The 24,486-nt window shown below is 39.1% G+C and overlaps 1 protein-coding gene across 2 annotated transcripts in view; it reads left to right on the top strand.

The window, feature by feature from the left end:
- CMC2 (C-X9-C motif containing 2) overlaps positions 1-21,855 on the top strand; it is a 45,572-nt gene extending 23,717 nt beyond the window's left edge. For both annotated transcript variants that reach the window (XM_038368225.2, XM_038368224.2), the window contains 2 exons: positions 11,686-11,757; positions 21,407-21,855. In XM_038368225.2, the coding sequence (XP_038224153.1) occupies positions 11,686-11,757; positions 21,407-21,493 (159 nt within the window). In that variant the 3' untranslated portion in view covers positions 21,494-21,855. The remainder of the gene's footprint in view (positions 1-11,685; positions 11,758-21,406) is intronic.
- Positions 21,856-24,486: the final 2,631 nt, after the last annotated feature.

Below are 24,486 nucleotides of genomic sequence, written 5' to 3'. Positions count from 1 at the left end.
TCTCAGGTTGTTCAAACATCACATTTGAATCTTTGCATGGAATCTGTTGCTTTAGAATTTATTGAAACTACTAAATGCATTCATCTCCTTTCCTCTAATGTTTCTACTAGAATTTTTAAATAGCTTCAGAAATAAAAATGTTACATTCAAAACTGCATAAACTTGAAATGGACTAGTAACATAGAAGATATTGGGATCAAATTTAAGGCTGATCAGAACCTTAGCCTACTCTGAAAGAACACTGAAGGGAAATGGTGAAATTGACTAAGCACTTAAATCAAATATAGACAGCAAACTGCTAGATTTTTTTTTTGTCCAACTAGTCCTAGATGTTACTTATATTTCTAGTACATGCAAAATATTTGGATAAATCTGATTTTCAATTTGATCATTTAACCAGTTTTTTAAAATGGCTGAGATTTATAAATCGCAACAAAATATCGCAACAAAATATCTTAAGTATGGATTTAATTTTAAGTGTTTTTTTACTAGCAGTGTGGGTATAATCCCATGTCAGAACATAACATGTTCTGCCGGACAAAAATTAATATATTTGCAGCATGTCAGCACTTGCTTTAAGATGTGAAGAGGCATAATAGGCACCCCCATTTAAGAACTGATAAATATCCATTTGTATTTAAATGGTCAAGGGCCACTTCTGCAAAGTGGTGTCAGTAGAACTGTAGTTGAGAATGAAAGGTCTGAGCATTTATGTGACAACCCTATTGGGTCTTGAAGTCCTTCAGATATGAAATATTAGTGGAATCGTTTTAATTCGTGATAGATTGGCAATAGATGAGTGTGGGACTCTTCCACTGACATTCTTTTGGCTTCATATGTCTGTCAGATGCCATAAATTATGTGAAATCATTACAATAGTACTGAAAGTTAAAATATAGAAAGAACTTTTGGTTCCTCTATTTCAGCTGTGCATACCCTATATAATTTGTGGTTACTTTAAAAACCCTACTCGTTTAATTTAATTGTCATGTTTCAAAATAGTAAGACACTAGTTCACAATAAAAGGCACCAGTACTTCAAACTTTTAATTTATAAATACATATTTTAATTAAAGCTAATAAAAAAGTGTGATCTCCTCCTGAAAATGAGTTAGAGCTAGGAAAGCTGGTGAGATCTGGACCCATCCGTATGTGGATTTCCTCCTTCCTTGCTGTCAGAGGTTAAGTGAGGGGACAACAGCTACTCCAGGCGGGCTCTTTGACCTTGTCTGCAGTAATAATACATACTGGCCAATGCAAGCAATGTTGTTCTAGTGTATTTTGGGATATAGTGTATATAGGGATTTTTTTATAAGTTTGTGCAATTATTCTCCTGGTTGGTGGTGTACCTTGGTGTATTTTGTAAATAAATCACACAAAGATTAAGCAAAACGGAAAGGAATATTTTGCAGATTAATACACTGTACATTATTTGAACAGGTTGTAATTGCACCAAAATGACGACAGATAAGACTGTAATATCGCTCCACTATGAAAATAAACTAAGAAATGGCCTCCTTCATGATGACACAGAGGTCTGACGCAAGCTTTTTGGGCCAGATTCTGATTAATAGCCTTATTCAGGGTATTTTACTCCACAAATAGCTGCTTTGTGTTCAATGGGACTGCTCATGTAATAAAGGTATTACTCACCATGAGTAAGAGATCAGAATCTTGCCCTTTGGGTGTAGGTTGACGGGCTGTAGAGCCTCTGTAAATAATGTTGTGGCAACTATACACTCTTAAACTACAAAAATTGGTAACTTTTCCTTTTTTGGATTATTGCTTCAATCTGCCTTTTAAAATAGAGATAATCTGAAATTTACATGTGCTGAAAACTTTCTATTGGTGCCTAAATGTGCACTCAACCAAACAATGAGTGGGGATCATGTAGTAAACTCTTTGACAGTATCATAGCTCTAACTCTGTCCTCATGGGAACGTGAACAATTCTGTGGGCAGTATCATCCCAAACTACTTATTAAGTAGTGTGACCCACACCCTCCCTAATTTAGCTCACTAAACACACGAGATTAGTTTTCATTCACAATCTATATAGTCAGCCCAATTTCTCTAGCAGCCCTTTAGAGGATAACTTCCAGTACTAAAGGACACACTTCATTAATTTCCATACAAGTTTTGCCTTTATACTGTATGTAGGAACAGATAATTGCTGTTAAAGATAGCCATTTGCCTCAACTTCATTTAATTTGTCACTGCTCATCAATTTAAAGTCCTAGTCCACTGGAATCTGTTACTCAAGTTCTCACTTAATACTGTTTGACCACAGTATGCTCTCTTTAAATCTTCTGCTCCTGTGCTCTCTCTAAACTCTTGAATTATTATGAGGGAGCCTTGCCTAGAATAGCTGCAAGTTCTTAAATTGGAATGGAGTGTCCAGGGTATCTTCTCTGCATTTCCTCCAAATTCTGCAGCCTCATTTGTCTGTGCAGCCTAAATGATCTAGGTAGTCTGAGGTGTTGCATGGGCATACAGTTTTTCTCAGCCAAGTTAATTAAAAGCAGGATTCTAACCAAGTACCTAATAACTAAAACCGGGTTAGGAAGTTCCTCTCCATATCAACTGCAGAAATATCAAAGGAGGTTGCCAATAAAATGACAGCTACTCACGTTTAATGGGACAGTAGAAGTAAAACCAAAACACATTTTTATTTAGACACTGCAGAATCCTAATGTGTGGATTTTGTAATCACCTTAAAAAAAATACTGTAAATAGCATGCAGGTGAAATGGGTGATAGAGAAGAAAATTAGTTCCCTTTGGTTTGTTCTGCCTAGTGGTGTGTAAACTGATTTGGCTAATAAACTTTGACCAGAGAATCCTTTTGTATTACTTTGGTTGTTGGAATTATTGTTACTCTGCTTTTCTCTTATAATTTTATGTTGTATAGGTTGGCACAATGTGTCTAATAAAACTGTCTCTGAGCTTTAGAAAGGACTTGATTTGAATATGCTCTTCTACTTGAACTCCTTGGCAACAGTGATTTGACCGGGTTCATTGCCTATTTAAGGTGCTAAAGGATTAAAGTAATGGTAATAAATTGATGCAAAGGATTATATTTTTTTCAGAATGTGTTCCTGGTTTGACTGAAAGACAATTTCTCCTTGGGTGAAGAAGGACTTAATTGGTTCTTTCAGCTTTGTGCATAACTATGAAAAGAGAGGTGTTTGCACACTCTTGAGTTTCTGCTATGAAGAGAAAATGTCTGTCACAGACAGTTCAGTCATAAGGAAATGATGTTTAGATAAAAAACTTCAAAAGAATTTATTAAAATATCTTACTTTGGAATTCCATATTTCACTGACTTCACCCTCAGTGTCTGAGTCATTGAAAACTCTGGCCATTACTTAACTAAATTGCCATGAGTGTAAGCTTCTATGTAGCTGAATTCAATACTCCTAAAAGTGATAACTTGAATTGGGCAATGTGGTTGAACATCTCCACAGAACTCAGTTTAATGCATTTCATTGCTGACCTGAAGCATGTCTCCTGTATTAAGTTCATGTTTGTTGAATAGAAGCTGTCAAGCATGCTATTTGTGCAGTGTTACCTAAGACACTTTTGAAAGTAAACTATTGTTGTGCCAAGTGAGAGCTTTAAAAAGGCCTGTATTTCTTGCAGCTGTCAGCTATAGAACATATGGTTTTACAAGCACTTCGCTATTATGAGAGTGACACCCATCCTGGAAAAACTGAATTTTTATAAGTTGACCCATAAAAAAGATGACGTTTTATTCTCATTGCAGACTCCATGTTAACTAGATTTAAAGCAGTACAATTTCTTTTCAAGATGGAACTTAATTTCACTTACACAATGTCCATTGGTGTGCTTCAGCTTCAAGGAGTTTAAATATAATAGGTCTCATTAAACCTGAAATCCACTTATTTTATATAGATAGCGGATCCCAAAACATCTCAACAAAGTATCCTTTAAAATGTAAGGAAAATCTCAGAATTCTAGAAGTTATCATGAATGTAATCGGTCTCTAGAGCGAATACAAGACTCCATGGTATATGAAAGAAGATACATAAAGGTTTGATTGAGAGCCATCTCAGCTTATCATGACAATGCATTTCTTTTGAATGTATCTTGAAGTTTGATAAATAATTGTAAGAGAGACCAAGACCAAAGTTTTAAACTGGTGTAACAGTCAAATTCCATGCCAATCTATGACTAAAGAATATTTCTTACTTTTCTATTGCACATCTTCCTCAGCAATATTCATTAATTCGATGATACATGCTTGGTCCGATAAGCTGTTTAACTCCATAATATGAAGCCAGGATTTCAGATTTACCTCAATCATTCTCTGAATCTATAAAAATAAGTTGACTTCAAAATCTTTCGCAAAAAGAAAAGGAGTACTTGTGGCACCTTAGAGACTAACAAATTTATTAGAGCATAAGCTTTCGTGAGCTACAGCTCACTTCATCGGATGCATCGATGAAGTGAGCTGTAGCTCACGAAAGCTTATGCTCTAATAAATTTGTTAGTCTCTAAGGTGCCACAAGTACTCCTTTTCTTTTTGCGAATACAGACTAACATGGCTGCTACTCTGAAACCTTCAAAATCTTTATACTTGATGAGTAAATCTGATGTCTTCCTATTTACCTCATCTGTTCTCATCAATTTCATGTCCAGTCTGAGACATTCTAAACTCTCCTCCTTTCCATAAAGGGTTGGTTTCAAGTGGAAATAATATACTTTCAGGGGAGTTTCTTCACATTATCTTTAGGTCTGTCATCCTGTCACTCTTGCTATTTTTGTAACTTTCCCTTACTGTTCTGTCTCTCAGCTGAGCTTGCAGATGGTATACTTATAAATCTTAAGAGTAGAATTCATTACCGTTTGTCCAAATGAAATCCCTGGCAGGATGCTGCACCAGAAAAGAAATATCTCAAGTGCACATATACAGCAGGCATAGTCTCAGTTCTGAGAGTTGAGGTGTTGCCTCTCTCACACCCTTTGTGCAACTATTTGATCTCTTTTTGCCTTTGCAGCGAGAAGCATGACACTTCCTTTTGATTATGCTGCAGATGGATAACAAACTTGGCTTTAATTTGGTAGAATACGTACACACTTGCATCCAGCTCTTTCTTGCAGCTGTAATGGAACCCTTCCTTTTCTTTGAATGAACAGTTAGTCATTTATGACTACAGCCTTTTCATATTACAGTGAAGCTGAAATGTTACACGTTTAGAAGTTAACAAGATATGTTCTATGATCAGTCTTATTTGACAAGTAAATTTGATTTGCTAGTGGAAGAGAGGGGAAAGAATAATTCTGCTTTTTTAGCTTGCTCTCACTTCTAAGTTTCCAGAGCATATAGCATACCTATATTATAAAATAATACTGTGGGAGTACAATAACATCTTTCAAACTGAAGTGAGGTGCACATTACCTGAAAAATATCATGGGGTAGCCATGTTAGTCTGTATCCACAAAAACAACAAGGAGTCCGGTGGCACTTAAAGACTAACCAATTTATTTGAGCATAAGAAACAAGCCCTGTAGCAAACCTCGTTGCCTATTCTGTCCGCATATCTACGCTAGCAACCCCATCAGAGGACCCAACCACATCAACCACGCCATCAGAGGCTCATTCACCTGCATATCTACTAATGTTGTATACGCTATCATGTGCCAGCAATGCCCCTCAGCCATGTACATTGGCCAAGCCGGACAGTCTCTACGTAAAAGAATAAATGGACACAAATCGGACATCAGGAATGGTAACATACAAAAGCCAGTGGGAGAACATCTCAGTCTTCCTGGACATTCTATAACAGATTTAAAAGTAGCTATACTTGAATAAAAAAACTTCAGAAATAGACTTCAAAGAGAAACAGCAGATTGAAAATTCATTTGCAAATTTAACACCATTAATTTGGGCTTGAATAGGGACTGGGAGTGGCTGGCTCATTACAGAAGCAGCTTTGCCTCTCCTGGAATTGACACCTCCTCATCTACTGTTGGGACTGAACTATATCTACTCTGATCGAATTGGCCCTGTCAGCACTGATTCTTCATTTGTGAGGTAACTCCCTTCTCTTCATGTGTCAGTATATTTGTCTGCATCTGTTATTTTCACTCCATGCATCTGAAGAAGTGAGATTTTTACCCACGAAAGCTTATGATCAAATAAATCTGTTAGTCTTTAAGGTGCCACCAGACTCCTTGTTATTACCTGAAAAGGATCACTTGTGAAACAAGAATAATTTAGGTAAGCAATCTGAAAGAGAAACTGTGACGTTTCATAAGAAACATTTTTCTTATCCTAACTTCATGTTACTCATTTCCCCCCCTTTTTATTTGCAATATCCAGAAGCAGACAGAGTATAATTTCCTATCAATGTCTTGCTCCCCGTTAATATTTCATACTAGATCTATGGAAACATGTACTAAGGGAGATGAATCTGAAAGAGCATGAAGTTTGTTGTGGAGAGAACATGTCCAGACATCTTGTGGCATGCAGTTTCTTCTTCACTGGTTTCACTTTTTCTGATCATTTTTTCATTGTGCTCCCCCATATAGGACTGATAATAGTCATCCTCTAATCTTTTTTTGGCTTTATTTATTTTTCCCATTGAAATAATATTTTTTTGCTAAAATTTTTCTCTTTCTTTCTTCCTTCCCCCAGATTACTCTGCCTTTGTCTAGATAGGCACTAGATTCACCTACTGCAGCCTTCACATACTGTTGTCACTCTTTCTGTTCTGCCAGTGTTGCCAGCTTTGGGGCCCATTTTGTCCACTTCTCTCACACAGCTGTCTCCATACTTTCTTGCTGCTCTTCAACACACGTTTTTACTTCTGGTAGAATTCTGCGCCACTATAGAATGCAGAATGTTGCAGAATTCCCTGTTTTTCCTGCAGAATTTCTGGCCACCACGAGGGGCTGCAGAACTCTGCAGAATGCAGCTTGCAATGAGTGGAGCACCCAGTATGGCGGGGCTGAGGGCTGTATGCTCTTTGGTCCTCGGTCCTCATTCTCCGGGGATGGTAGAGGGCTTGGGAGACCCAACCAGCACTGGCAAAGGGTGAGGAAGGGCATTGCTGCACCACACCATGTCCCCTGGAGAGATAATAAAGGCTCTGGGAGTGCTCGTGCCTGGACTGGGGGCTGCCCCATGGCTGGGCTCTGTGGGGAGGGGAGGCTGGTGTCTGGGGGCTGTCCCACAGCTGGGCTCTGTGGGGAGGGGTAAAGGGGTTGGTTTCTGCGCCGGGGGGTGCCCTGTGGATCGGCTCTGGGAGAAGAGGTGTGGGTGATTGGGCCAGGGGGAGCCCTGCAGCTGGGGTCTCGGGGATGGGACTGCAGGTATCTGGGCTCTGGGGACCCCACACTGCCCTCTGCAGCACCCCACAACTGGAACTGAGTTGCTGTAGGGTTTCTTTAACTCTACTCCTGGGGGAATCTTTTTTGCTGTTGTCTGTATTGTTGACATACTTGTTGACAGGTATTTTGAAATAAATTACCAAAATAATTGAAACTGGAGTGATTATATTGTGTTGTTTTGACAAAATATGTAGAATTTTGCACAATTTAATTTTTTTTGGCATAAAATTCCCCCAGGAGTAACAAATAGAATGAACTTCACAAGCCGGTCCGTAAGGCTGTTACCATTTTTCCTCCAAAATCCCTCCTGAAGACTCAGTCCTTGTATGATGCCTACAAGAAAGGCTGAGCCTTCAAGTTAACACATTGTTAATGTAGCCTCACACTCTACAAGGCAGCAGGAATGGCAGGAGGGGAGACAGCATGGCAGAGAGAGACAGAGATGCACACAATGTGTGTGAGAGAGAGAGAGAGAGAGAGAGACATGCATTGCCCCTTTAAGTATGCTAACACCACTCTAAGTACACTGCCTTTTTTTAAGCAGATCAGCAAGTTGAGACAGCAGCTGCTGCCAGCAAGCTCCCTCCCTCCTGAGCCCTATCGTGTTTCTCCCGCCCCCCCAGCTCTGTGGAGGGGTGGGGACAGCCTGACATTAGCACCCCTCTTCCCCCAACCCCTTGCACAGCAAACAGGAAGCTCCCAGGAGCAGCTCTAAGGCAGAGGACAGGAGCAGCTCACAGCAATGCGGGGGTGGGACAGCTGAACTGCCCAGCAATTGATAGCCTGCTGGGAAGCTGCCGCACAGGGAACTTAGGAGAGTGGGTAGTTGATGGGGGGCTGCCGGTCCACCCTGGTTCCAAGCCCCCACCAGCTAGCTCTAATGGGCTGCTCTTTCTGCAAGCAGTGGACAAAGCAGGCGGCTGCCAAACAATGTTATAAGGGAGCATTGCGCAACTTTAAATAAGCATGTTCTCTAATAGATCAGCCACGAAACAATGTTAACCAGGATGACTTTAAGTGAGGAGGTACTGTATTAATGTGTTTCAATCAAAAGTATGTACAGACATACAAAATATGAATCTGTGCTGAAGTTTTGTAATATGTTTTGTACCATGTCAAAAAATCTACAGCGGTTAATAGTTGAACAGTATTTGTTTTGTTTTTTTCAAAGCCTTCTTTTGTTTCACACTTAAAATGTGCGAACTGCAAAATAGATGCTTGGATTTCTAAATGGGCAGGTATGGTTGTACAGAAGTTGTAAAACATTTGGGCTGAAACTTTGACAATCAGTATGTCTGCATGGAAATATTTCTGTACTACTTCACTAGAAATAATTTAGCTCTTTTCCATACTGGAAAAAATGGTTGCTAACACTAAAAGACTAGCCAGAGGAGTGTAATATTTACTTTAAAAAATGAATTTTGAATTCTTCTAATTCAGGAAGACAAAAGCCTCTGGGAGATAATTAGTGTCCATGTATGTACATATTTACAGTAAGCACACGTTTGCACTTGGATGATGCACTGTATCTAAATATAAATGTAAATCTATAAAATTTTTGTACTTGTAAAATATTCTCTTTTGACATACTGTAAACAACTATCTAGTACTATAATACTGCACTACCATGCTAAAACAAATTTACATCCCTGTGAAGGCTTAATTTATATGGTAAATATTGGCCCTTTTATACTGTGTGATGAGTTGCTTGCTGTTGTGGTATTTTATATTGGTGAGGTAAACTATAATGTCCAGTTCTAAACATAAAGGCGTCGAGTTAAGGGTAACAATTGCAGTCATGACCTATGAATTTTCTTGCCATTTGTGTGTGGAGGTGTTCACTTGTGATAGTCAGACACAAACACGATATAATTTCCTCCCCATTCATATTTTACTTAAACAATTTGCAGGGTGGACGGAGTCGGGGAGCGTTGGCTATTGGTGTGTTCATATGATTCACAAGAAAGAGAACTCCTTTTGCTAAAAGGATTATGTCATGGATATATGGGGTGGAGGGTATTGTAACATAACACACTTATGTGAAATATTTCCAAATTCCTTCCTTCCCCCTAAATAGGGATCTGTGGAAATGTTACCATTCCAAATGTATTGAATTAATTCTGTCTGTCAACTAAATTTCTTAGTTGGAAACCCTGTGAACCAAATGTTTATATGAAAGGAAGAGACTTTAGGTGACTGTGTGAGTGAACTACAGCATCTTAAATGCTCTGCAGAATATTCATGTCGAATAATAGCTTGCAGCAGTGCACCTTGGGAAGAATGGCGCAAGCCTGGTATGAGAGCTCACATAAAAATCAAAGTGCAAATATAGGGTATATTCTGTTATGAATTAAACAAAGTCTGTACTAGTTAAAAATGAAAATGTTCTTTTTAAACATGATTTGCTTGTAGTGGAGTACAAATTGGGGAGAGTGAGGGCTTATCACATGCAATTGCTGCATGTGGTGTCATATGATGTCCTCCTGTTAAGTACAGAGGTATAAACTAATTAACTATAGCACTGCTACAGTGAAGTGTCTGTCAGCATCTTCATTACCCCCTCCTATTCCCAGGAGTCTGTAACTCTGGTTGAAATTTCACACACACATTAATGGTATCGCATCCCACATATGTATAAATCATATGTTTGCTTATAAATCACTGGAATGCAAATAAAAGTATTTGCTACAATTTAAATGAGAGGCAAGCATCTGGTTTCTATTTTAAATAGCCTAGAGTCCAACAGTCAAAATTTTTTCTTCATAAAAGCTGATTTTTGTAAAGCTAATTATTAACATGATTTATACTAACATTTAACATGGTCTCTATATACCACTCACATACAGGCTAATATATGCATACTAAACTTTAGCAGAGATGTATTGCTCTTCATTAAAATACCATGTACTTTGCCATACTTTTTCAGTTTCTGTGCTCCTTATATTGAATGGCATGGGTAAGGAAGTTGGGGTATAAAGGGAATTACAGTAAAGACCAGTCTTCTTTTTTTTTTTTTTTTTTTTTTTTGAGCCATCCCTGTGTACCAGACCCTCTTTGTACTCTGTTTTCTGCTTCACATTCTATTTTGCTACTGATGTGATCTGCACAAGGTGGACCAAGCAGACTCAGTCCAGCCTATAGCTGCAAGTATTTTTGAATCTGAGTTTTTGTAGGTTTTTGAGTAATTTGGATGTCTTGTACAGCATTCTACTGCCAAACCACTTGGTACTGTCATCTTGATTATCATTCTGTGAAAATGGCATTTTTAGGAGGTGTGGGCATATTTTTGGACAATGCTCTTTGGCTGATGTGACATTGCTTCAAAAAGTGTTGTCTTTTAGGTGCCTTACTTTCATGGCAAACACTTGACTTACTTGGGGAAGATAGCTATAGACAGCTAATCAGAACAATGGCCATAGTTTCCCCATTAGTATCTTTGAAATGAGGTAAGATTTAAATATATATGAAGCCCCAGAAATTGCTGTGATTTGACTCTTAACCAGAGTGAATGCAGTCTCAAGTTATGGGCTTGGTGAAATGGGAAATTAGGGCTGATCTGAACTGTAGGTTGGAGGGACTCACTTTCTCTTCTCTTTTGGGTTATGTCCACTTCTATAGTACCAGTCTCCCTCTGTATAGCAGCTGCAGATATTTTGGACAAGCAGCACACTCTTATGTGGCCAGGATGGTATGCAGTTTAATCTGAAATTGTAGTTCTGGATTTACACCTCTTAGAACTATGAAGGAGAAGCAGTGTACACTGTGCCTTATCCTGGGGATTGAGCACATCCCCTCCACAATGTTGCAACCGTCTATAGTCGGAAGAATCGGTTCCAGATACTTTTACACACACTAGCAGTTCCACTGAAATTGGCTATATTGTTTGGTGAGTAAATATTACAGAATGGGCCTTCAAGTTAATAAGTACATGCTTTAAATATGTTGCCAATAAGCCATGCGTCTGACTTCAATTTGTGTATCTTATTTAAGAGTCTGATCCTGCAATGTGTTGAGTGCCTCCTAACACATGTTGAACAATTCCCAGTAAAGTAAATAGAAGGGTAAGCACCACCAAAGTTTTGGGCCCTAACTGAGTAACAACACTTCCAAAGAAGTAGCTCTGATTTTTAGATAGAGTAAATTCTCTTGAAACTCAGCACACCTTAAAAAATCCATTACAAAACATGACTTTTCTACAAGAAAGGAAGTGAAAGGAAGAATAGAACACAATATAAGCTACAAATAAATTTCTAAAAAGCTGTAATGCTTTTCAAGCAGAAACTTTGAATTATATAACATGGCAAATTGTGTTTTCTCTCCCATAAATACTTAGCACAACTTTTTGAGATTTTTTGGCCACTGCAATGACCTTGACCGTGAGATGCGGAAATGCTTAAAGAATGAGGTAAGGTACTAACTTAAAGTGTAACTGAAATACTTAGTTTTCAAAGGTTATATTAAAGTGGATAGCAACAGTGCAGTTGTGTCTTTTATCTAGTATACAATTTGTTGTGACAAAGGTCTGTGCATGGAAAATAGTATGCTCAAAGTGAGAGACCAGGCTATGACCCATCTGTGCAAGGATACCGAATCAAAGCCCTCTGCCAGGAGTCTTATTTCTGTAATCCGTAGTAGGCTCCAATCCTGAAAATGGATCCCTGTGGACAGACCTCTGAGCTCGCACAGAATGCTGCTGAAGCCAACAGAGTGCCATAAGGGCATAGATGTCCACCTTTGTGGATCTAGTTGCAAGACAGTGGCCTAACTTTGATACTTTTTCGGTTAAATGTAGACTCTGATATTATATAAAGCACTGGTTAAAATAACCATTAAGTAAAGTTTAGAATATTATTCATTCTTCCATAAAATTGAATCAGTAATTATCTGTTTGCTATCTTGCTACCCTTACTTTGGTTTAGCAGCACTGTTAAATAGCTTAGAAGTACATTATGTACTTTTTGATTCACAAATAATTGTAGTATTTTTTTCCATTCCGTATATCACCCAGAAAGGTCTCTTTCATTAACACTCTTGTTTGGCGATTACACTGTTAGTTGCTTGCTTTGTAAGTGTTTTTAAGCTTGATAGTATGTTGGTCCCTCTTCAGCAGAAATGTTAATGTAGCTCTAGTGCACATGAAAACAGAAGTCATTGTGACATCATGTTCAAAAGAAATAGTGCCTCTTCCACTCCAATGTTTTTGTTTTGTTTTTTAAACCAAAGGCAGGAGCCTTTTCTAGAGATCCAAAAGTAGGTAGATAGTAATATCTTCCCCCCCCCCCCATGCATCTCTAACAAAATAAAATGCTTCCAAACAGAAACTGATTAACAATTCAGATTGTTCCTGCTTAAAAAATAAAAATAAAGCCAATTTCCTTGGTATTTGCTTTTCATAGGATACCTATTTGTGTATTATACAGCATGAAACTGTAATGACCAAGTTCTCTCTGTAGAACACTACTTAACATGAGTTATTAGCTTCAGGGAAAAGAAAAGGAGTACTTGTGGCACCTTAGAGACTAACAAATTTATTAGAGCATAAGCTTTCGTGAGCTACAGCTCACTTCATCGGATGCATTTGGTGGAAAAAACAGAGGAGAGATTTATACACACACACACACACACACACACACACACACACACACACACACACACACACACACACACACACACACACACACACACACACACACACACACACAGAGAACATGAAACAATGGGTTTATCATACACACTGTAAGGAGAGTGATCACTTCTTTTTGCGAATACAGACTAACAGGGCTGCTACTCTGAAACCTGATCACTTAGGATAAGTCATCACCAGCAGCAGGGGGGGGGAAAGGAGGAAAACCTTTCATGGTGACAAGCAAGGTAGGCTAATTGCAGCAGTTAACAAGAATATCAGAGGAACAGTGGGGGGTGGGGTGGGAGGGAGAAATACCATGGGGAAATAGTTTTACTTTGTGTAATGACTCATCCATTCCCAGTCTCTATTCAAGCCTAAGTTAATTGTATCCAGTTTGCAAATTAATTCCAATTCAGCAGTCTCTCGTTGGAGTCTGTTTTTGAAGCTTTTTTGTTGAAGTATAGCCACTCTTAGGTCTGTGATCGAGTGACCAGAGAGATTGAAGTGTTCTCCAACTGGTTTTTGAATGTTATAATTCTTGACGTCTGATTTGTGTCCATTCATTCTTTTACGTAGAGACTGTCCAGTTTGGCCAATGTACATGGCAGAGGGGCATTGCTGGCACATGATGGCATATATCACATTGGTAGATGCGCAGGTGAATGAGCCTCTGATAGTGTGGCTGATGTGATTAGGCCCTATGATGGTATCCCCTGAATAGATATGTGGACGGAGTTGGCAACGGGCTTTGTTGCAAGGATAGGTTCCTGGGTTAGTGGTTCTGTTGTGTGGTGTGTGGTTGCTGGAGAGTATTTGCTTCAGATTGGGGGGCTGTCTGTAAGCAAGGACTGGCCTGTCTCCCAAGATCTGTGAGAGTGATGGGTCGTCCTTCAGGATAGGTTGTAGATCCTTGATGATGCGTTGGAGAGGTTTTAGTTGGGGGCTGAAGGTGATGGCTAGTGGCGTTCTGTTGTTTTCTTTGTTGGGCCTGTCCTGTAGTAGGTGACTTCTGGGTACTCTTCTGGCTCTGTCAATCTGTTTCTTCACTTCAGCAGGTGGGTATTGTAGTTGTAGGAATGCATGATAGAGATCTTGTAGGTGTTTGTCTCTGTCTGAGGGGTTGGAGCAAATGCGGTTATATCGTAGCGCTTGGCTGTAGACAATGGATCGAATGGTATGATCTGGATGAAAGCTAGAGGCATGTAGGTAGGAATAGCGGTCAGTAGGTTTCCGATATAGGGTGGTGTTTATGTGACCATCGCTTATTAGCACCGTAGTGTCCAGGAAGTGGATCTCTTGTGTGGACTGGTCCAGGCTGAGGTTGATGGTGGGATGGAAATTGTTGAAATCATGGTGGAATTCCTCAAGAGCTTCTTTTCCATGGGTCCAGATGATGATGTCATCAATGTAGCGCAAGTAGAGTAGGGGCATTAGGGGACGAGAGCTGAGGAAGCGTTGTTCTAAGTCAGCCATAAAAATGTTGGCATACTGTGGGGCCATGCGGGTACCCATCGCAGTGCCGCTGATTTGAAGGTATACATTGTCACCAAATGTGAAATAGTTATGGGTCAGGACAAAGTCACAAAGTTCAGCCACCAGGTTGGCCGTGACAGTATCGGGGATACTGTTCCTGATGGCTTGTAGTCCATCTTTGCGTGGAATGTTGTTGTAGAGGGCTTCTACATCCATAGTGGCTAGGACGGTGTTTTTAGGAAGATCACCAATGGACTGTAGTTTCCTCAGGAAGTCAGTGGTGTCTCGAAGATAGCTGGGAGTGCTGGTAACGAAGGGCCTGAGGAGGGAGTCTACATAGCCAGACAATCCTGCTGTCAGGGTGCCAATGCCTGAGATGATGGGGCTTCCAGGATTTCCAGGTTTATGGATCTTGGGTAGCAGATAGAATACCCCAGGTTGGGGTTCTAGGGGTGTGTCTGTGCGGATTTGTTCTTGTGCTTTTTCCCCCAACTAAAACCTCTCCAACGCATCATCAAGGATCTACAACCTATCCTGAAGGACGACCCATCACTCTCACAGATCTTGGGAGACAGGCCCGTCCTTGCTTACAGACAGCCCCCCAATCTGAAGCAAATACTCTCCAGCAACCACACACCACACAACAGAACCACTAACCCAGGAACCTATCCTTGCAACAAAGCCCGTTGCCAACTCCGTCCACATATCTATTCAGGGGATACCATCATAGGGCCTAATCACATCAGCCACACTATCAGAAGCTCATTCACCTGCGCATCTACCAATGTGATATATGCCATCATGTGCCAGCAATGCCCCTCTGCCATGTACATTGGCCAAACTGGACAGTCTCTACGTAAAAGAATGAATGGACACAAATCAGACATCAAGAATTATAACATTCAAAAACCAGTTGGAGAACACTTCAATCTCTCTGGTCACTCGATTACAGACCTAAGAGTGGCTATACTTCAACAAAAAAGCTTCAAAAACAGACTCCAACGAGAGACTGCTGAATTGGAATTAATTTGCAAATTGGATACAATTTAATTTAGGCTTGAATAGAGACTGGGAATGGATGAGTCATTACACAAAGTAAAATTATTTCCCCATGGTATTTCTCCCCCCCACCCCACCCCCCACTGTTCCTCTGATATTCTTAGAGACTAACAAATTTATTAGAGCATAAGCTTTCGTGAGCTACGGCTCACTTCACGAAAGCTTATGCTCTAATAAATTTGTTAGTCTCTAAGGTGCCACGGGTACTCCTTTTCTTTTTGCGAATACAGACTAACACGGCTGCTACTCTGAAATCTGATATTCTTGTTAACTGCTGGAATTAGCCTACCTTGCTTGTCACCATGAAAGGTTTTCCTCCTTTCCCCACCTGCTGCTGGTGATGGCTTATCTTAAGTGATCACTCTCCTTACAGTGTGTACGATAAACCCATTGTTTCATGTTCTCTGTGTGTGTGTGTGTGTGTGTGTGTATATAAATCTCTCCTCTGTTTTTTCCACCAAATGCATCCGATGGAGTGAGCTGTAGCTCACGAAAGCTTATGCTCTAATAAATTTGTTAGTCTCTAAGGTGCCACAAGTACTCCTTTTCTTTTTGCGTATACAGACTAACACGGCTGCTACTCTGAAACAAATAGTTCAGTTACACCAATTTACATTAGGCCATTGCTGGCCATTCATTAAAATATGGACAGATAAGTGAGGACAATACAAGAAATAGTCATTAGTTTCATGCAGTGTATACTCATCTCTGATCTTAAGGCTAATTGAGTAGAGGATAGAGACAGATGTAAACATTCAAACATCATTTTCCTTGATTTCTTCTCAATATCAGTGAATGGGCTTATGTCTCCCAGCCAATTTAACATCCCTTTGATACCCACACAAAATTGAATTGGCCGGATTAAAGGCATGTCAAGAGTCATTGCAATATAGAGGTTACACACAGGTGAACTGAAGTCTATAATTTACCAGTCTTCCAGTACAATTCTAGTTTTTTCTTCCATTGAAAGAAAAAAGGCTGTGAAGTATCTGCTCCCTTAAATTATGGCTGCAGTGATATAATAGTGTAACTGTAACACCCTGAAAGGGTCAAAGGCTTGCTGGTGTAATCAGTTAGCAAGTTCAAAATATCTTCTTTGAAATGACTATAGTGAATATACATGGGGGGAAAAAACAAAAAAAAGCCCATCCGTGAATGAGTATACTTTAGAACCAGCAGAATCTAAGTACTATACCAGAGAATAGTATTTTTTTTTCTTGTGTCTTATCAACATGAATCATAAGCATATAGTAACAGGAACAATGTACTTTAAGAACAAAGCTCCTCTTCTCAAGCAAAAATACAAATAACATAAAATGTAGGCTCATTTTTCTATTTTCAAAATCTTTCAAATTTACTCAAATATTGTTGGCTTTTTAAAATATAACTCTTCTGGTACTAGTCTTCGTTCATTTAGGAAGCTGTGTTAGTCCCTTGATGTTTGTGAGTGGAATATACATCTTATACAAGGAGAAATCATGTATGAAGTGATTTGAAACTGTTCAAATATCACTTGCATGTAATATTATCTAAGCCAGTGTGATGTTTTGTGTTGTTATAAATGAACTTCACTTTAATCAAAATCTTATTTTGGGGCAAACCAAAATGCTTTTGTTGTTAATACCTATTGCTGCAGTACTAGTTGTGGAGGCAAATTCTGGGGGGATCCTTCTTCCTAAGGACAGCATCCAAAGAAAATTATATTTTTTTTTTATTGGCCCTTGTCACCCAGCGTGTGTTTATATTGGAAGAGAAATTTGTTTAAATGTCACACTTGTGCTTTCCTTTAGGTGAAGAGTAGCTGTTGCCATAGCAAATATGTCATCAATGTCTTTTTTTTTTTTTTTTTAAAGATATCCGGATTTATCATTGGGAAGAGAACTAGTGTCTCATGCCATGCAGGAGCTATGAGGTGTTCAGAGTTCCTTAGATAGGGCCTTTAGACGAGATGTTTGCACATAGTTTATTTTCACAAACAAAAATATTCAGTAAATGCAGACTTGAATAACTTGTATAGTGGCTTTTAGCTGCACTGATTTTCACTGTTGTCTGAGGGCTTGTCTACATTTAAAACATTACAGCAGCACAGCTGTGCTGCTGTAGCACATCAGTGCAGACACTTCCTATGCCAAAGGGAAGGATTCTCCCGTCGGTGTAGGACATCCACCTCCCTAAGAGCGGTAGCTAGGTCAATTGGAAGAATTCCTCTGTTGACCTAGCGCTGTCTACCCAGGGACTTAGGTCAGATTAACTACTCAGCTCGGGAAGGTGCGGATTATTCACAGTCCTGACCAATGTTGCTAGAACGACCTAATTGTCTAGTGTAGACCAGGGCTGAGTTTAAGAAATATAAAAAACATTTTACTATAAACACTTTCTAATTAGGTATTGGTAGTCAGTAACCCCCTGTGGAAATGCTTTTAAAATGTATAACTCTAAACTGGCAATACTTAGACTTACAGCTGTATGGAAACTCATGTAGCAGTAAACAATTTGTTACTCTTTAAAAGTTAAAAAGCTTTGCAGATGCAGGCAATTGCTTAACAGAGACTGCATTTTTCAAAATTTAACATGAAAATAAAAATAGTTTGGGCCCAATTGTAGGAAAACAGTGCTGGAAAAGACCTAAGTCAAGTTGTCCAGACTCCTATTAATGCTGAAGATTGTCCCCAAAAGTCTATTTATAAGTACATTGTCTAATCTAGTATGAAATCCCTCATGTGAAAGGGTTTTCATCACTTCTTTAGCAGACTGTTGCACAGTTGAGTCTTTCTCTATTGAGACCTTTGAGGACCTGTTAGGAAAGCGTGGGCTGAATAAGGGAAAGTTTCCTTTGTTCACTTTCTTTCCACTATGCTCCTTTAGTCATCCTAATCAATTTCCCCCTTTTTGGTCTTCAGACTTTTCAGATATTCAGAGAACTATCACTTCTACTTGGTTTTGTAATTGTGCTAAATGATGCTGTTTTGATTTATGAAGAAATTATATCTAATGCCTTGCCACTCCTGTCCCAACCCCCCAATCTTTTGATGTTGTTCTTTCCTGAAATGTATCAAATCTTTGTTGCGCTGGGGTACCCAGAAATGTACACTGTGTTCGAGGTGTGGTCTTACTTGTGCCATATCATCAAACACGTCTGGGATTTATTTAAATGTGAATGAATGTTCTGGAATAAAATGAAATTTGAATTACGTGTAGGCTCCAAGTTCCTACCTGAGCTTACTGAGCTCTTGCCAGTTCTGATGTTAGTCACCAAGACTATGTTGTGGTCATCCAAGACACTGAAGTTGACCAAATCTCTTGTGCATTTGTTCCAGACTGCATGAACTTCATGGGGTTATTCCAATTTGATTTTTTGGAATGGGACATTGTCAGGCATCTGGTCATGATCATTGGATCCTTTAAGCTGAAAACAAGGCTTTAGATGTCATTGAGGGGAGGTTCTGTTAATATAGCATGTCCTAGCAGGCTGGCTCCTGTTAATGTCCAGAATGCTGTGAGGGAATGTGTTGCTCAGCCATTGGGCTGCTTAAGGAACATTATAACTAGGCTAGGCGGAATTAGATTGTGTTTAATAATTTTGGAAGATCATAACGATGTTTATTTTTAAGCATTTTTTTCTATTCGACTTAAATTTTCACAGTTGCAGGAAATTGAGGTAGGGGTCAGACAGTAATTATTTAATGACAATATAATTTGAGATTCAAAAAGTTAAAGCTTTATAACAAAACACAAATTGTCATCATCACATGTCCAGATATAAAAAGTAAATATTTTAAAATCAGACTAAGTGCTCCAGCAGTATTTTTGTTACTTTGCCTATCTGTAAATTTCATTTATCAGTGAAAATAATTTTTTTCGTCAACCTGTTTGTGTGGTGAAATGGATGTTTCCTGACAGTTACCAATAAAAATCTAATCCTTCCAAGCCTAATTTATAACCATCATCTGTCTGACAAAATATACTATCAGGAACATAAAGCTCTCTTATCTTTTTGGTTTAGAAATGCAGATGTGTGGATCACAGGTACTTAAGTTACAAAGAGGACAACTTCATGTAGATGCAGAAAGTAGAGGAGGCATCCTGGACATCTTAGTATTAGGGAGGAATTTTCTAGAGCAGTGCCACAGCATGGTGCTTACATTCTACACAAGTGCACCTCTTTAAGTATCTTCGTGATCCAAAGATAGCTATATTTCTCATCCATGAGTTGGCTTGGTAGTTAAGTTTCCCCCATAAGCATGTATGCTGTACTATTACTAGAATTGTTGTTCAGTTTTTGTACTCATTTCAGACCAAGAAAAATGTTCTTTTTTATGAAACAGACCTTTTGTTAATTTTAAAGTAAATGAGTCAATAAAAACATGAAATAATGAAAATAATTTTGTCAATGCAAACATAATTTGTAGGGCTGTCAATTAATCACAGTTAACTCACACAATTAACTAAAAAAAATTAATCGCGATTAAAATTAATCACAATTAATCGCAGTTTTAATTGCACTTAAACAATAGAATACCAATTGAAATTTATTAAATATTTTGGATGTTTTTCTACATTTTCATTTATATTGTATTCTGTGTTGTAATTGATTTCAGAGTAGCAGCTGTGTTAGTCTGTATTCACAAAAAAAGAAAAGGAATACTTGTAGCAGCTTAGAGACTAACAAATTTATTTGAGCATAACTTTCGTGAGCTACAGCTCACTTCATCGGATGCATCAGTTGCATCCGATGAAGTGAGCTATAGCTCACGAAAGTTATGCTCAAATAAATTTGTTAGTCTCTAAGTTGCCACAAGTACTCCTTTTCTTTTTTGTGTTGTAATTGAAATCAGTGTATTTTTATTACAAATATTTGCACTGTAAAAATGATAAACAAAAGCAATAGTATTTTATAGCAGCACATGTTGTTCATTTTAAGAACACTCCCTGCAGATTTGACAAAACACAAAGAAAGTACCAATGTGAGATTTCTAAAGATAGCTACAGCACTCGACTCAAGGTTTAAGAATCTGAAGTGCCTTCCAAAATCTGAGAGGGATGAGGTGTGGAACATGCTTTCAGAAGTTTTAGAAGAGCAACACTCCGATGTGAAAATTACAGATCCCAAACCACCAAAAAAGAAAATCAACCTTCTGCTGGTGGCATCTGACTCAGATAATGAAATGAACATGCGTCGGTTCGCACTGCTTTGGATTGGTATCCAGCAGAACCTGTCATCAGGATGGACGCATGTCCCCTGGAATGGTGGTTGAAGCATGAAGGGACATATGAATCTTTACCGCATCTGACACGTAAATATTTTGCGACGCTGGCTGTAACAGTGCCATGTGAATGCCTGTTCTCATTTTCAGGTGACCTTGTAAATAAGAAGCGGGCAGCATTATCTGCTGCAACTTGTTTGAGTGTTTGGCGGAACAAGAAGTTGGACTGAGTGGACTTGCAGACTCTAAAATTTTACATTATTTTATTTTTGAATGCCATTTTTAGTACATAATTCTACATTTGTTCAACTTTAATGATATAGAGATTGCACTACAGTACGTGTATTAGGTGAATTGAAAAATACTATTTTTTTTACAGTGCAAATACTTGTAATCAAGAATAAATACAAAGTGAGCACTGTACACTTTGTATTCTGTGTAATTGAAATCAATATATTTGAAAATGTAGAAAACATCCAAAATATTTAAATAAATGGTATTCTATTATTGTTTAACTGTGCGATTAATCGCTCAATTAATTTTTTTAATAGCTTGACAGCCCTAATAATTTGTCAAGCAAAAACGTTTGTTTTCTTACAAGTGATAAACCTGTGTTGCATTTTAAATTCACTGACATAATTTTTATTATGTTTATTATGTTTCTATTATTCATTTATTTCCTTGTTTTCCAGTACCAAGAAAACCGAGCCAAGAGCAGGGCACATGCTGAAGAGATGCGGCAGAGGCTCACTAATGCTTCAAAACACTCTGAGAGCTGAGCTATGTTGCAGCTGGATGGTTATAAATCATATGGACATTTGGCTGAAAGCTGAAGGAACATATCTTGTTTTGTCTTCTGTGCACTTGAATATAAAAAGCTATTTACTCAACTGCTAATGTTTGTAATAAAAATTGCTGAAGTTTACACTTATTACTGACAAGATACTTTAATTGTTTGGTGAGAGATTTAGTGGAATATAACTGATATTTCTAGGGTTGCCATAGTGCAAACAATACTTACAGTTGAGAGGAAAACAGGGTTAAATAAAAATAATAAGCATGTTCTGTGGTTGGGCTCCTAATACAAGACAAGTTATAAGCTGGGACCTTTAAGTAAAATAAACTGGACAAAAAATCTTAACCTGAGGTTTCATCATCTTTTTAATGTTGTTCATGTACAGTGTATGCCTTAAGTGTTTTTTCTCTACCTTTTAAAAAACAAGTCAGCTTGAGAAAGTCAGGAGAAAAAACTATCTTCTTGTAGTTAAATTATTTGTTTTATTTTTTAATCAAAACTAATCCAGTGTTGTGAACTGTGTCTGGGTAACTCCATTTTGGGTAGCAAACTTTTGTATATTGGTCCCCTTAGAGGGACAATGGACTTAATATATGTAGACTGCCCAGGAGAAGGCTGGACAGTGCAGAATGCACGTTTTGGGAGGAAATCTGGGACTGGAATGTGTTGGGGTCACCCTGCAAGTGATGACTAAGGCTGGGGAAAACCACAGTGTGACTCGTGTGGCTGGAAGGCTGCAGCTATACACAGACCCTCAGGATGTGACCTGCATGCTGGTAGGCTGTTTGTGGAGGATAAAGGTTGCATACCAATCCTTGGGTCCTGCCGTATGGGACTCTAGAAGCCTTGGCCCATGTGTAAATAAAATTTATAAATCCTACAAATGCTTTTGGTTTAATTTCTTACACTCTAAGTGTGCCTGAAATCCAACCAGTGTCCTCTTTCTCCAGGCAAAAACAGAAATAGCGCACCCAGACATGGTGCACAGTTGGACATGAATTTTTAGGCCCCTTTCTGAGCCAACTTCATGAAAATCAGGTGACATTCTTGAGAAAAAGATGTACATAAAATATTTAGCATTATTTGGTGCACATCCTAGAAATGATTAAAGGAGTATGAAAAAATGCTAACATTTTCAGCTGGAAAGTTAGAAATTATGCATATTATAATTATAAATCTCTGTAATGTAAATATTTCTGATGTGTTGTTTGTAGATTTTGGTAAAACTCTGCGCCACTTTAATGAAATGCCTTCAATAGTCTAGTGTTTAATGCTGGCACCTCTGCATTTTAAAAGGACATTTGACAGTACATATGATGTAGACTAGTATGAAATTCAGTGTTCATTCATAGAATCATAGAATATCAGGGTTGGAAGGGACCCCAGAAGGTCATCTAGTCCAACCCCCTGCTCAAAGCAGGACCAAGTCCCAGTTAAATCATCCTAGCCAGGGCTTTGTCAAGCCTGACCTTAAAAACCTCTAAGGAAGGAGATTCTACCACCTCCCTAGGTAACGCATTCCAGTGTTTCACCACCCTCTTAGTGAAAAAGTTTTTCCTAATATCCAATCTAAACCTCCCCCATTGCAACTTGAGACCATTACTCCTCGTTCTGTCATCTGCTACCATTGAGAACAGTCTAGAGCCATCCTCTTTGAAACCCCCTTTCAGGTAGTTGAAAGCAGCTATCAAATCCCCCCTCATTCTTCTCTTCTGCAGACTAAACAATCCCAGCTCCCTCAGCCTCTCCTCATAAGTCATGTGCTCTAGACCCCTAATCATTTTTGTTGCCCTTCGTTGTACTCTTTCCAATTTATCCACATCCTTCCTGTAGTGTGGGGCCCAAAACTGGACACAGTACTCCAGATGAGGCCTCACCAGTGTCGAATAGAGGGGAACGATCACGTCCCTCGATCTGCTCGCTATGCCCCTACTTATACATCCCAAAATGCCATTGGCCTTCTTGGCAACAAGGGCACACTGCTGACTCATATCCAGCTTCTCGTCCACTGTCACCCCTAGGTCCTTTTCCGCAGAACTGCTGCCGAGCCATTCGGTCCCTAGTCTGTAGCGGTGCATTGGATTCTTCCATCCTAAGTGCAGGACCCTGCACTTATCCTTATTGAACCTCATTAGATTTCTTTTGGCCCAATCCTCCAATTTGTCTAGGTCCTTCTGTATCCTATCCCTCCCCTCCAGCGTATCTACCACTCCTCCCAGTTTAGTATCATCCGCAAATTTGCTGAGAGTGCAATCCACACCATCCTCCAGATCATTTATGAAGATATTGAACAAAACGGGCCCCAGGACCGACCCCTGGGGCACTCCACTTGACACCGGCTGCCAACTAGACATGGAGCCATTGATCACTACCCGTTGAGCCCGACAATCTAGCCAGCTTTCTACCCACCTTATAGTGCATTCATCCGGCCCATACTTCCTTAACTTGCTGACAAGAATGCTGTGGGAGACCGTGTCAAAAGCTTTGCTAAAGTCAAGAAACAATACATCCACTGCTTTCCCTTCATCCACAGAACCAGTAATCTCATCATAAAAGGCGATTAGATTAGTCAGGCATGACCTTCCCTTGGTGAATCCATGCTGACTGTTCCTGATCACTTTCCTCTCCTCTAAGTGCTTCAGGATTGATTCTTTGAGGACCTGCTCCATGATTTTTCCAGGGACTGAGGTGAGGCTGACTGGCCTGTAGTTCCCAGGATCCTCCTTCTTCCCTTTTTTAAAGATGGGCACTACATTAGCCTTTTTCCAGTCATCCGGGACTTCCCCCGTTCGCCACGAGTTTTCAAAATAGTGTGGAATACATAGAATAGATAGGATTGAGGGAGAAAATGGGATAGCAAAATCTGACTGATTCGAAGTGTTCCTCTTCATTTAAAGAAAAAACATAACCCATTTCATTTAAATACAAGTGTTATCTGTCTGGATAGTTAATGGATTTCAGAATTATAAATCTAAA

This window comes from Dermochelys coriacea, chromosome 12, assembly GCF_009764565.3.
Source record: "Dermochelys coriacea isolate rDerCor1 chromosome 12, rDerCor1.pri.v4, whole genome shotgun sequence".
NCBI classification, from domain to species: domain Eukaryota; kingdom Metazoa; phylum Chordata; order Testudines; family Dermochelyidae; genus Dermochelys; species Dermochelys coriacea.
Note: the sequence above shows the minus strand (reverse complement) of the source record. Positions and strands in the feature narration are given on the sequence as shown.